At 34.5% G+C, this 15,436-nt stretch overlaps 1 protein-coding gene across 14 annotated transcripts in view; it reads right to left on the reverse strand.

The window, feature by feature from the left end:
* ATP7 (copper-transporting ATPase 1) overlaps positions 1-15,436 on the reverse strand; it is a 361,543-nt gene that overhangs the window by 119,144 nt on the left and 226,963 nt on the right. For 13 of the 14 annotated variants that reach the window (XR_014127060.1, XR_014127059.1, XM_081728114.1 and 10 more), the window contains 2 exons: positions 4,006-4,159; positions 173-749 (listed from right to left, as the gene is read on the reverse strand). Coding sequence is in view for 12 of the 14 variants with exons in the window: in XM_081728114.1 (XP_081584240.1) it covers positions 173-749; positions 4,006-4,159 (731 nt within the window). In the remaining 2 variants the exon portion in view is untranslated. Of the gene's footprint in view, positions 1-172; positions 750-4,005; positions 4,160-8,278; positions 8,311-15,436 lie in introns of those variants that run through there. The other variant, XM_081728119.1, reaches the window with a different exon arrangement.

Genomic DNA, 15,436 nt, shown 5'->3' on the forward strand with positions numbered 1-15,436 from the left:
TTGAGATATAGCGAATATTTAAAATTAAGACTTCTTTTTAATGTTGTGATTTTCTATATAACAATACTAGTACAACTCTTTGGAAATACTCGAAAGAAAATATTTTTTAATAATAATGAAATAAAGTACTTAAAAGTTAGATGTAAAAACTATAACTAACTAAATTTGTCACCTTCACTGTTAGGGCTCTCGTGGTCTCCGCTGGCTTCAGTCTGTTTCACAGTTACATTGTAACCTAGGTTTGTTACACATTCGGCGATTTTATTAGGTTTTGTCCTACTGGAATCATACTGCACAATGCCTTTCTTCTCGTTCAGTTTCACTTTAACACTGTTCACTCCTGGTTCCTGACTAATTGTATTCTCAACATTTTTTGCTGCATCTTCATTGGACAAACCTTCAATATGAAGTACACACTCGGAAGATGAATCAAGCGACGCTTCAAAGCCCATATCATCAATAGCTTCACGTAAGTCGGATGGATTTGTAATTGAAGGATCATAGTCAATATAACCCGCATTTTCTTCAAGCACTACTTTGATGTTTATGACACCTGGTTTTTTGCCTATGTTACCTTCAATGTTTCGCACACACGACTGGCATGTCATACCCAAAATGTTGATCTTCACATGCTTTGACGAGGTTAATAATGCTATGAATCCCATGTCATCAATGTGGTCTCGAAGTTTTTCAGGAGAAGTGAGATGTGGATCATACTGGATATCCGCCTTCTTCTCTTCCAAACTGACCTGGAACATTAATTTAGAGAAACAAAATGAGATAAGATATACTGGCAAGGTGAACTGATCTTAACATCCGTGGAACGAAAACAATAAACTCCTTTCAATAAAACAAGCAAACTGTGTAAATTCGTACGTAATTTTTAAAACGTTTACGTGGATTCCGCATAGCTAGATGGTTAGCGATAACGTTTTCAATGTGCAATGTGTCCCAGAGTTCAGTGTTTACCCAGAATCGTTGACACAATTGGAAAGTTTTTCGATTAAGAAATAGTGGACTAAGACCACGAGAATCAGCAATACAGGACGAAAGAACGGCCTTAAATTCAGATTATGGGCTGAAGCGCTTCAGAGGTTCATGAAAGTAAGATATTGGAATTGGATGCGTTATATTGTAAAAGTCTTCTTACACTGATCAATATGTAAAATTTAATGAGGAGTCAACCCGAAAGTCAATATTATATGGAAAACATGCAAAAATTGTACGAATAATGGTAGTCCATTCTTCAATCGAGAATTTAATGACCAATGAAGAACGCTAAAAGAGATGACTGGTAAATGAAGATGTCGGAACCAATTTCCAGGTACTCCCCAAAATGGCTGACTCATATAACTTGCACTTGTTATATTGATGAATTTCTTGTCGGTTCTTTTGTATTTAAAGTAGCTCCCCAATTGTTCTCAAGACGCAGTGTGAATATAATAATAATAATAATAATAATAATAATAATAATAATAATAATAATAATAATAATAATAATAATAATAATAATAATAATAATAATAATAATAATAAAGTAATAGAAGAAGAAAGTAGTAGTACTGAAAAATTTCAATTTCTAGACGAACTCAAATCAGTTTACTGGAATTATTCTTATGCTTTGCTACTGTCTGCATATTTACGATATTAGAATATTAGTTTCTAATATTTTAACAATTATTCGAATTACTAACATTCGAAGAATATATTATTCGAACACATGAATAATGAATTATTCGAATTTTAACAGCACTGATCAAAAACATTTAACCTTCGGAGCATGGGTATTACAATGAACCCTGAAGGCTGGCATATACATGAATTGATCGAAAATCAGTGGAATCATTTACATATAATATGGCATACAATCATTATTCTGAAGTTGGTCATTTGGTTAAAACTTGGACACTTTCTATGAAGTCAAAGGTGGTCTCTGCAATATAGAAATAAGTATTTAAATAGGAAGTAATTGTGAATTCCAACCATTTCCTGTTCTCATAGTGTTACAGGCGTTGACGGTATGTTCTTTCGAGATTCTGAATCGATTGCTGAAATCCGTTTGTTGCTACCTATTACCAGTTTTGTTCTATGACGATTAATGTTAAAACCGGAAACGGCTTATTTTTACCACATTTGATTTAAATAGAGAATTAACGAAAGATTTGGAACTTATCCTTGGGATGCTGAACCAGAGGTGGATCTAGAAGGTAAAAACTGGTTGCGACCGGTCAGAACCCAGGATATGACAAGTATATCAAGTTTACTATAAACTTTCAAAAATATATAAATAGCTTAAATTATTTTTGTCGCTCAAAAACTGGGGGCTAGCCCCCCGGCCCCGACTTAGATCCGCCACTGTAGCTGAACCAGTTGAAAGAGAAACTGCTATTGGAACCAGTGAAATCAATATTGAAACTGGAAGTATTAGTAAATTTCAACCCCTTCCGCTTTCGCTAGCACGTTGCAGGTAGGAGTGGTACGTATTCTTGAGATGCTGAATCTATTTAAAAAACGCTTTCCGTGCCGCTATCTATTAGCGTTTCTGTTCAATAGCGATGAACATTGAGATTGGAAATGGTTGATTCGTATAACTTCCGGTTCAAATAAATGGTTGCTCAACCATCTCCGAAAACTATAGAAATTGGAGTGTGATGAATCTTGTGTATAAGAAGGTCAATAACATCATTCACGTTATCGTATGTACAAGTGTTCCTGAATGGTAGCCATCTTTGTTGTCGGTGGAGTGCCATTTTTTGCATTTGCAAGCGTTTACGAAAATTAAAGTTGCTCAGGACGTACGTATCAGACGAACTTCAAACAAAAACGAACGTTTAGATGAGAGACTAAGGTACACGGAGAACATATACTCTTGCTTCTAAATAAATATGCAGGGTGCAAACCAATACATGAAATCACTAGAAAAAGTACAGAAAATTACACTTTTAAAGGGAGCTGTAATTTGGAATGGCATAAAGTGGGGGGTTCATAAGTTTTGTGCTGAATACTATTGCAAACAAAAAAAAAAACTATATATATATATATATATATATATATATATATATATATATATATATATATATATATATATATATGACATTACATGGAGAAAAAAGTTAGTACATGGTAAAAATGCGAAGAGAGCACGCGCGTGACGATGGTCGTAACCCGAAGAAAATTAGATGTTTTGGTGTGTTTCATGCTAGATCTCAAAAGCTACGAATGGTTCAGCAATTAGGCTCGCTTTAGTTTGTGTTCAGTTGTGCAAAAGCTTGCGAGTTGCGTTTGTTCCATCTTTCTAGCTCCATGATCATTGCCACGTCTACAGAGTGGACAATTTAAGACTGTCCGTGTTTATGAAACAAAGGAATCCGTCCTACAGTAATACATATAAATTTCGTTGGGCGCAAAAAACTGTCCGTATTATGGGGGTACCCGTTATTGAGAAATGTCCGTTAATGGAGGTTTCACTACACATGCAAAAAAGCACGAAGCAAATGAATTGTTTCCAAGATTTTAAAAATAAAACGGTTTCAGCAAATCCTAAGATAAGACCTGTAATTTGTACCAAAACTTTCTGCACTATAAGAATACCCACACGAATTCTATTCGTTCCATTCTACTTTGTAGATCTATGACCAAAGAATCTTGTGTATAGTGCACCCCAAATTTTAGTTTATGACTTTAATGAATATTATTAAATTTTTCCTTCTTTCATCTCTTTGTTATAAGAAAATTGCTACTACTCAATATATTAAATGAGTTTGAATATTTCCACAACTTTACATATGCACGCTTATTAACAATGTACCTTGTAGTAAAACATCTCTTTCAAGTACCGACGGTATTTGAGAGTGAATCTACTGTTCAATAATGAGTCCAAAACACATGAATCATCAGCGTGGACTGAACCAAGAACTTTCAAAATAAAGTCGGGAACTCTAATCATATAACCACTTGACATATTTAGACTATGAAAAATTGATGAAATGTTGATAACTTACGTACCTTAATACTGATAACTCCAGGTTTCTCAATAACTGTAGCCTCAATGTGTCTAACGCATGACTGGCATGTCATGCCATCCACATGAATGGTCACAGCTCTCATGTCTGGGATAGGATCCAGCATAACGCTGAATCCTAAATTCTCCACAGCAGATCTAGAAGAAAGGAAACAAAATATTAGCGATTCCAGTACCAGACATCCAATTTATGATTCGTAAAAAAGAAGAAACTCACATTAGTTTACCTCAAGTGCTAAATTAACATTCATTTTCCCTCTGGTTAACGAGACACTGGAGTAGAGATGGGCACCTCATGATATCCGTTCTCAACCGCCGTCACTTTGTCAATAACTGAGTGTTGGGATGTAGTATGGACAGGAAGTTACATGAAATTGTACACATGCTGTTATGTAGTGTTGTTAGGTAAATAGTATGTGTATTGTAGATAATGAAAGAGAATCGCTAGATTACGAAGTAACTAATGGATATATGATTTGAGATTACTTAATACATATTAGTTATGGGAATAGCGATGGTTTATCCAGTGAATAATGTTGGGATAGTTTCTGTAAGAAGTGTATACCAATAAGAGGTATAGAAATAAAAGTGATCATTTGTACTTAAGTGCGTTATTGATCTGGACAAGTCGGTAGTAATACATTAGACACTATTGAGGTGTGTTTATATTCTTTTAACAAGAATATAGAAATTTACACTGAGGTTTTCTTTCCTTTTTTAAAAATTGACGTCCACAATTATGCTCCGAGGCTAAGGAAGACTGTGATGATGATAATGATGAACGGAATGGTGGAAGAAAGTGAGAGGACACGGGAAAACTATGAGAAAACTTGTCATACACGGTGTTTGTCCGCTTTGTCGCATGATCTTAACACTAAATTAGAAAGTACTAAAAGTGTATTGCAATATCACCTTGGTAAAGTGTGATGTTTGTCATTACATTACTGTTTATCTCATTAGAAATCATTTCTCATAATTTTTTTAGTATAGGGCACAACTTTCGGCGCGGCAGACCCGGGTTAGCTTCCCGGAGAGAGTTCATGTGGTTCGGAGCACACTTTAAGCTGTAGGTCCACGTCTCATATAGTCTCACTGCTAAAAGGGAACGCTAAAACCCAAATTCAATCAACCAAGCGAAGGGCGTAACTGTAAAACGTTAAACGTCGAAGAAGTAATTGTTTATTTGGAGACTGAAGCCTCTTTTTCACATGAAATGAAATCTATCGCTCAGCGTGGGATCCAAACGACTGTCCGAATTTTTATCCGAGGGCAGTACTCAGAATCCGAGGACGAGTGGGAGAAATAAGGATCAGACGCAGAATGCGGGCTATGCGCGTTAGCTACATGTCAGAGTGAACGAGTCCCAAAATAAAACCAGCAAGAGATCTGAAATATGATTGTCATGAATATAGGGATGAACTATATGTAATGAAAAGCGATGAAATTTTCTTATCTCCCAGTGGGGACACTCGGTAGTAATAGTGTTACAGCTTTTTCATACCAGCCATCTTAAGTGAGATTTTGCTGACTTTTCCTCATTCACACCAGGTAAATGCTGGGGTGGTTACCTCATATAATGGTTCCAGGTCGCTTCCTTCCTTTCCCATTCCATTTTCCTCCCCACTTATCCGGCAGCGTGATCGCCGACGGACGTATCCCTCATGTCCATGGCTACCGATAGCCCAGAAATTAAATTCCTAATCTTAATCCCTAAATTTTCTTATCGAGAATGAAATCTTTTTTCCGCCTTGTCTTGTGACTACTGCCATGCTATAGCCATATATCTGTTAAAGCATAAGTTTTCAAAATCGTATCAGCATGAAATTCAGTTAGTGTAGAAAATCAATTTATTCATGACTGTAAAAGAATTTAACTATGTTGAAGCTCTGTGTATGATTATATTTGAAAACTTATTGTTTGTCTTAGAACTTCTTTGAAAATAATTGAAAATGAACGAGGCACTACGTTTTAAAAACATTACCTACTTGCAATTTCGGTATTATGATTTGTCTTATACCTGTATGATGTAGGGTAGAAGGAGAAATTGGTGGAGGGGTGGGGTATTTTGCATATCAGTATATTTTTATGGAATTTAATTACACCCAAATGTTGGGTGGGTAGATGTTGATCAGAAAAAAAGCTTTGATGAATTCTGAAAGGGGGTAATAATGATCAAGAAAGAAAGAAAAAACTGATTTGATTGAGAAATGACATATTTGAAACCGAGTTTCAGGTTTGGGGTGTTTTGGTTTGTCACAATAAATCGCGCATCTGTTAATGTTTTGATCCTGATTTTTTACTGCTGCTTAAAAACATCATAAGGATGGTGCCGTGAAGAGCAGCAATCTTGAATCCTCACTGTGAGGCAGTGAAAATTTTGTTAAAATGTGTACCTCCCAATTACCCCAAGGGGTAATTAGGCGCATGATGTGGGGGTAAATGGGTGGAATGCCTTAAGTGAACATTTTTTTTTTTGGTTAGAACTCATTTAAATGCTGTGTTATCTTTGTCTTTTGTGGTGTACACTTTTGTTTCATAGTGCATTGTGCTTATTAAGCTACTTTATTCAACTTAGGCCTCCAGTGGCCTTTGCGTATGCCAATAGTACTGATGCTGTAAATAGGACCTGTTTATCAATCCGGAGTTCCATCACATGTTCTATAGTAATAGTTTATAGTTATTTAGTAGTAGTTATAGTTATTTATTTTCTTACCTTCTCCTATGTTTGTTTGAATATCAGGGCCTGTTTTCTTGTTAAAAAAAAAAAAAAAAAAAATCGGCCAAAGTTTTGACCGCTTATATTTTTTTCGTATGCAATACATTTTGGATTAAGTTCACAAGACAATATATTATGCTATAAACAATAACTGGACGGCTTGAAAAGGCATTCAAATATCTTTGAGATTTAGAAATAAGTTACTCCTTATTTTGCGTAAACAAAGGTATATATTTTTTTAGGCTACATAAAACTATTAGTTTTTAAGTGGAATACAAGTTATATACATCAAATGAAAGCTTGAGTTTTCTTCATTTATACCCAATTACTCCTTCACCCAATTACCCCCTTGGCCGTAATTGGGTGAAAGTCAGACCAACAACAATAAAAATGTTGCAGCATCAAAAGATGCCAAAAGCTTACCACTACCACAGTAGGTGCAGAAAAGGTGAAATGAAATTTTTCAGTTTTACGTCCCACGGTTATGTCGGTTAGGCTAAAGGAGACGGTAATTATGAGGAATGAATGAAATGGTGGAATGAAGAAAGTGGGAGGAAACGGGAGAACCCCGAGAAAACCCACGAGCACGGTAGTAGGTGCAGAAGAACCTCAATATAAACCAGTTCTTAAAAACTAGATGAACACCTATAACCTGTGAGGGGAAAAAAGGTTTAAAAAAAAACATACCTTCCAATTTCCCCCTTCTACCCTATGCGTCTAATGACTGAATTGTTACAATGCTAAAACTGTAACACAGTGGTAAATATATAGTTTTAAGCCTGTAGGCCTTGTTCAAAGTTTTATATTTTCCTGAAAAATCAATGAGAAGGGCACTATATATCATAAGAATTTAACCAAACTCATCCGGCTGAATCAATTGAGCACGGTGGTAGACTTTAACCTATTATAAAAGCTTGGAAATGAACTCTGTCGTGGTTATATGGTTAGCGTAGGCGTCTTCGGCGCGAGGGACCCGGATTTGATTCCCTACGGCTGCTCATGTGATTTGGATTCCATATTAAGCTGTAAGTACACGTCTCATATAATGTCGGCACTGAAATGGACGCTAAACTCAAACCAACCAAGCTTGTGAAATATTATGATGTGGAGACCTCTGGATAATGAGTTATATGAAAAATAAAAAATCAAATGAAGTACGATCTTTTAATGATTTATGTGTACGTTTTAGTTGTTTCTGATTACATTACTCTGGAAGTTTCATTAAGTCAGTTAAATTTCATTAAAGCCACTTAAATTGACGGCATGTCCGTAATAACAAACCGACATTTTCTTTTCTTAGGATAAAGTTACTTTTCAGAACCATTGCAATGAAATTAACACTTATCTAGTGAAACAAAAAATGGAACAAATATTCCTCAAAGTAAACGTGGGTCTAAATTTAGTCTTACTTTTTTTTGCACATTCAGTTTTAACTTGACATACTTCATGAACATTGAAAATTAACAAATGGAAAGAAAAAAAAAATATTAAAGTTCGACATATTTCTCGCAGTTTCATAATCTGAGAAGAATGTAACTCACCCAATGTATTGCGCCATAGTTCGTGGATATCCTCGTAAATTCTCTGCAACTTTCAACGACGACTTCTAGTTCCAACTGAAGGCACTGAATGAAGTAAACCTACGTTCACTTAGTTTGAGAGCACACTTAAGTCTGTTAAGCAGATATTTCAGCCTAACCTCAGTGTGAACTGCTCTAAGCTGACTGAAGAACTAAACCACTCACAACGTAGTCCTAGGTTCTTGTGACAAGTAGCCCAACATCGTAGGCTGACTTCGGGTAGACTATTTATATTATTATGTGATATTCCTTCCAAGTATTTATGAATCATTTAAATGTTTTATATTCCTTATGTTTATACGTGGCAGCTTTCATGATTCGGTTTCGTACTAACGACTGGGTGATACGGATGAGTGAATTACATTCGAAAAAAATGCGGAATACCATATCCTGTTTCGAATGAATCGTACTGATTCAGAGCAAATGTTTAATATTGTATGTTTACTTACGCAAATAGCACGCAAACCATAATAACATACACTAAGTTTGTAAACTTACTTTCCACTTCTAAATTATTTACTACCGGTATTTCACGTACAGTGCTCACTTGGTAGACTTGAGGTTCAATTTCTGGAAACATTCTAAAAGTTTCTTCTGTAATTCAAAGAGTCCATGAAGACTATTCTTTTTTATTCCCTAGATTTAGAATTATCGAGAAAAATGATTTCTCAAACGGGCTAGGGATTACACAAACTATGCCAAGAAATACGAATAATAATAATAATAAACCTCTCCCTCCAAAGCAATTGTAACGTAATGAGGATAACGTTACACACTCGGCCACAATTTGTACATGTTGGAATGACACGCACAATTTTGTTCAGAACAAGTGAATGTATATCTTTAATTTAAAACTCCCCGCCATTTATAATTGTATAACTTCTCACTGGAACTTTCATACCACAACAGAAAATCTCCGAATCTAAACCAGGGGCGTCATTTCAGACTTTGCTTGAGGGGGGTCACGAGCACCACCGACATAAAGACTTTCACATTTTGTACTAGTATATTATTAGAAAATCTATTAAAGTATATGTATTCCTCAAACTCTTGGGGGGGAAATTGCCCCCTCCTGCCCCCCTAAATGAAGCTTGTGATCTAAACATTCTTTAAATAAAAAGAAAAGGCTCTTAAGGTAAGGAAATATTATTATTATTATTATTATTATTATTATTATTATTATTATTATTATTATTGTTATTATTATTATTATTATTACTGCCGTGTACAATAAGGTAAAATTGTGACAATACTGTACAGTTTCATTAAATACGCTTTCATTAAATACATTTTGTATTTAATATATTACTAGAAAATGTACAGTTACACAGAATCTTTGACTGCTACAACGATGAAGTGAGAATTGTTGATGAGAGTTCTGAAAAAGATTGCGTTGGAATCTGAGAATCGAAGACTAATAAGAAACATATAAGAACCAACAAGTGTTAGAATACGGGAAGAAATGACCGAGGAAAATACATCCAGAAAAGAAGTTTGACAGTGATACTGTATCTTGCTAACATTATTTAATATCTGCTTAGAACAGATAGTGAAGAAGAGGCTATGAGAAAGAGTGGTTAAGTGTATACGGTAGGTAATGATATTGTGTTTGTTGCGGAATCTTAAAAGAAAATTAATAAGATGTTAGGAAACTTGAGGAAAAGCAGTGAATCATTTTGAATAAAATATAAAAGTTGGGAAAACAAAAGCAATTTTGACCGGAACGAAATGTTTGGTGTCAAATATAGATAGAAGGAGAGAAAGGAGAACAAATTACTAGTTTTCGATACCTGGATAATATTATTAGTGAGGACTTCAAAAGCGAACGTGAAATAAAAGCAAGAATAGGAATAGGAACGTGAAATAAAAGCAAGACCTCTTGGTCTTGGTCTTGCAGTTTTTGAAAGAGTCTTACATGCAAGACCAAGACCAAGAGGTCCAAAACCAAGACCATACCTGCAAGACCAAGACTCTTGCGCAAGAGTCTTGCACAAGTACCGGCTCAGTAGTAGAGCGTTCACCTCTGGTGCTAGGGTCTCTGGTTCGATCCCAGCTTGCACCATGTGAGCTTTTTTGGTGGACAGAGACCGTGTGCGTAGGTTCTCTCGGCATTTTCCCGTTTCCTCCTACTTTCTTCATTTCATCATTCCTCATATCACCATTCTCGTAGCTTCGGTGCATAATCGTGGTACGTAAAACTAGATACTACATCATTTCAAAATATATTAGTGCTGTTCTTCTTCCAAAACTAAAGAGAAATATAGTATTGAACATCGGTAATACCGTACACCATAGGTGCCGACTACATGAGTATGGCCTTGGCTCCAAGGATCAAGCATCCATTAGAAATTTTTAATATATGCTCAAAAAATGAATATTGAAATAACATTTTCATGACTGACAACAACTGAGTGTATGTGACCAAGTGATTTCATGGGCGGGTGCTTATAAGTTGAATATTTTTTTTACCAATATAACTTTTAGCCTCCTCAGGTATATGATACACGAGAATTGAGCGATGTAACACTATACAACAATAAATAATCCATATTCACAAGTGAGAGTGATTTTGTACAGTTATTTCAAATAACCTGGAGTTTGATGCTGTGTTTTTATATTTCTAATATAGGTATTTGTATAAATTGAATTTACACAAAAAGACATGGACAATTGAGTAGTTTTCAGTTTTCACTCAAAGTATTCCAAAATATTAAGAGGTTTGATTATAATCGTTATTATTTTAATTTTTCTCTCTCTTTTTTGGCTGGTTATTTGTTGCAACTCAGAAGCTTCGATGTACGGTGGTCCTCATTTAGTCTCTTCGTCTTCACGTAGCAATTTTCTGTTTTAATACCTTCCTTCAACTACAGTCTCCTTTGCCCCCTCCCTCTCTTTTCTTCCACCGTACCCTCTCGCACGTCCCTCATTATAAAGATCCTCCTCAGCCAATGTCCCAACCAGTTCTTTTACTCCTCTTAACTGCATGTAAAATTCTTCTTTTCTCTCCTGCTGCTACTATTTCTAACACCTTCTCATTCGTTTTCCGTTTAACCCAGCTAATTTTCTCCTTTTTTCGAAAGCCTCCAATATTTTTTCAATCGCTTTTGCGTAATGTCCATGTTTCTGTTCCATAGAGTACATATTGGAATCAGTAAAACAAAATATCAATATTTAATTGGAAGTTTGTTCAATGACGCTTTCAGAGTGTAAAAATAATTTAGCAATCATGGTATTTTAGTAATCTGTGCCGTCTTGATTTTCTTTCATGCGTCTCAGGGGTAACCTCGCCACTTTGGGAACCAGTGGAGTATTGAATATGTTAAAAAAATATAAAAAGATTACAAAACGTTGTAATTTATCTTATAAGTAGTGAAGCGTGGGGACCCATTGAAAAAAAAAAAAAAAAAAGATTATCGCCTATGTTGTGCACCATCATCATACACGAAGGTAAACTATATTACATTTAGAAACATACAGTGTATATTCGTTACTGTTGGCGCATTGTAGAATTTATCCAGAGTAAAATTTACCTACGTAAAGCATAAAATTTCTTAAAAGCAAGACTTGCAAGACTCTTGCAGCAAAACCAAGACCAAAACTGAGTGTGCAAGACCAAGACCAAGACCAAGGGTTCCAGTGCAAGACCAAGACTGGATGTGCAAGATCAAGACCACCCGGGTCTTGGTTTTGGTCTTGCATTTGCTGACCACTAGTCGAGATTACGCAAAAGCAATCGAAAAAAAGACTAACTTCGAAATGCGGATGTGGAGAAGAATGGAGAGTATTAGCAGGATATCGAACTGAAAACTAATAAGGAAAGCTTATTAAGAATAGGGAAGAACAAATTTAAACGTATTTGAAAAGAGGAAGAAAAACTAGTTGGGACATTGGCTGAGAAGAACGTTATCATGAAAGTCACACGCTAGAAAGTATGGTGGCAAGAAAAATAGGAAGGGGAGATAGATGCTACAGTTGATGGACGGTATTAAAACAGAACACTCATACGTGAAAATGAAGAAGCAGCTGAAGAACATGGTGCATGGAAGGTTCTCAGTTTGTGGCAAGTGAACTGCTAATAATGGCAGAATATCTATGATCACAATAAGAACTATCTCATATACAAGAGAAAGGCGCCTCTTGACTTCAAAATCCAAAAACAAACATGGATACGAAAAATAAGTAATCTCGCTCTACGCGAATAGACTTTTTGTTTAATCTAGGCGAATTTTACAAATTAAATTACCATAACATGAAATATTTAGTTACATGCTCCGCAGTTATCTTGTTAACTAAAGCAGATAGATGGAAAATGCACGCAAATGTCGATGACAGAATAGGTGGAATGATACAGTAGAAAAAGATGGGAAAACCGCAAGAAAACCCACGAAAGCAAATCTTAACACAATTGGCAAGCTCCTTTTCAATCTCAGCATATAACATTTACGGTCTCTCCACCGTCCCTATTTATTCGTAAATACATTATTCTACATGTTTCTGTTCTCCAACTGACCTTACTTCGAATAAATCAACAACATTTATCGCAAACATGTGAAAATGTGTCGTTTGATGTTATTCAGTTATCTCACAAAGTTATCGGATACAAATTATCCTATCATATACGTGTACAAACTGCATTTTGATTCATCCGATAGTGAAAACACGTACATTTAACACCCGTAAACTTACATCAGCTGAACTTCTAAACTTTCACATAGATAAATGGAAAACATTTTTTTTTTTTTGTAAATATTTGTTTTATGTTTTAAACTGCAAAGTATTGCTAATATTCAGGTAGGGGATAACAATAGTTATCCCTGGGCAGTATCTCGAGCAATTACTATTGAATACTGTATATTTAAATTTTATTATATTAAATGTTTTTCCAGTTAAATATAAATCTTTCCACACAAATACAAGATGGCATTAATATATCTAATTCCTAAAATACCTAATTCGAAGAATGCACAATATTTTACATCAATATTCATATTATCATTACTTGCCGAAATATAATTTATATAGGTACACTGAAACACGTAAAACAACGGCGGCTCTTGAAGGAAGTCACACTAATAAAAATTAAAGTTTTAACGCTACAAACTGATGATTAGGCAATCTCTCTTCCCTTAGTTTGGAGCGATAAGAATTTAGCGATTCGAACTGATTTCATAGTTAATGAAATTAGAAAATGGGGCAACAACTACTTTTGGATACAGATTTCTAAGAAACCTTTGATATATTAGTCTGCAATGTTTTAGTCTCTATTAATTAATTTATTTAATTAATTATTTTTCAGTTTAACAAACGTACTCCAGAATTTGCATTTTTCTACTACTGTTACCACAAATAGCATCTTACCTATATATAGTCACACAGTCATCGAATATGAGGACCATTATTGATACATGATATATATATATACACCATGAGAGCTCTCACTGTCTTCTATTTGTGGATGATCTGAACATATTGATTGACAGGGGTATTTTTAAACAAGAGCTTGAAAATATACAAGAATGGTGTAACGGAAATAAACTAAGTTTAAAAAAAACTAACTAGCCTATACATGTAAAGCATGTATATTGAATAAATAATATATAATATCAAATTCCGAATGTGTAAAAGAGCTACAGATTTTGGTACTACTTTTGATAATTAAAATTTAAGAGACACGTTGAAACCAGTAATATTTCTATACAACTTTGTTTTACCCAGTGAATTTTTCTGGCAATATGCAACGGTATGCAGTACCGATACTTTTTCTAAAGTTTAAAAATACTATTTTTCTAGCCATTTTTGCGTTTATTAATTTTTCAATTTAAATCTTTTCGAAGGATAGAACAATAGTATATATATATATATATATATATATATATATATATATATATATATATATATATATATATAAAGGTAGTATGATCAATAGATGCAAACGCTAATTTCTGTTTAGATTTTGATGTTCTGATTCGTAGCCACTAACATTTGGCTTCAATGAAAGAGAAGCTATTTTCGTGAGCATCTTCAAGAAAATAAAATACTAGACTTATTTTCTCTAAAACACATTTTGGCGACAATTGCAATATCTTCCAGCGAATTTGAAAGGGGATTTTCTCAGATGAATCTTCCAGTAATTTTGTCTAGGTCATCTTTGCTTATGTGGACAAATTCTTGGTTGGTGTTTATCAGGGTAGTAAGGTATAGATCAGTTCTTACAGTTTAACAGAAGAAAATATTTGAAATCATGGTTGTTCCGATGTCGTCGTTCTGTGGTTGATACCAAAACCAAGCAGCGATCTGGAGACGACGAGGTACGTGGGACGATGTGTTGTGATAACACATTCATGAAGTATCAATATCTTTTCCCCCCAGAAACAAAGCACTGGTTTTGTCTATAGAATAAACAATGACACTGAATTTTACTTTATGACAATTGCAGGATCTTATTTCGGAAACCTGGATAAAAGAGAGGAAGAAGGTTTCCGCAACCATTCATTCCATTCCTCGGATATTTATCCTCTGATATTTGCTAAGTCCGCATAACAAATGTGGGTTGCATTACAGACAAGGCATTATCAGATATAACCAAAGAAGAAACACACATACTTTATTATTATTATTATTATTATTATTATTATTATTATTATTATTATTATTATTATTATTATAGGTGAGATACAAATACTATGTAATATGATAGAAAATCTATAATTAAATTTTAAAGCTTAAAATAATAATAATAATCTACAATTTCTGATCCTATATTGATATGCAAAGTTCTCAATAATAAAACCGCCTGCATAGATAATATAATACTATGTATAATAAAAATGACTGCATAAAGTTAGTTGCACACTTAGGTTTCCAGACAAAACTGAAAAACTGAAAGAGGAAATAATTCTTTTGTAAGGAGATAAGAGCTAATAACTATTTGTTGTCCTACACACGGGGAATGAACACATGCTACAACTAAATGATTAAAATGGATTTTAACATAGTCGTCGTTAGTATGACTTGGAGATATTATTGTCATAAACCTCAAACATTGTACTTCAGCAAAATACCTGCTTTGTATATGGTATAAAAAGCATATAGAACAATTAACACAAGTGTAGTACGTAT

The sequence above is a fragment of the Thermobia domestica genome, chromosome 10 (genome assembly GCF_964235325.1).
Source record: "Thermobia domestica chromosome 10, izTheDome1.hap1.1, whole genome shotgun sequence".
Taxonomy (NCBI): domain Eukaryota; kingdom Metazoa; phylum Arthropoda; class Insecta; order Zygentoma; family Lepismatidae; genus Thermobia; species Thermobia domestica.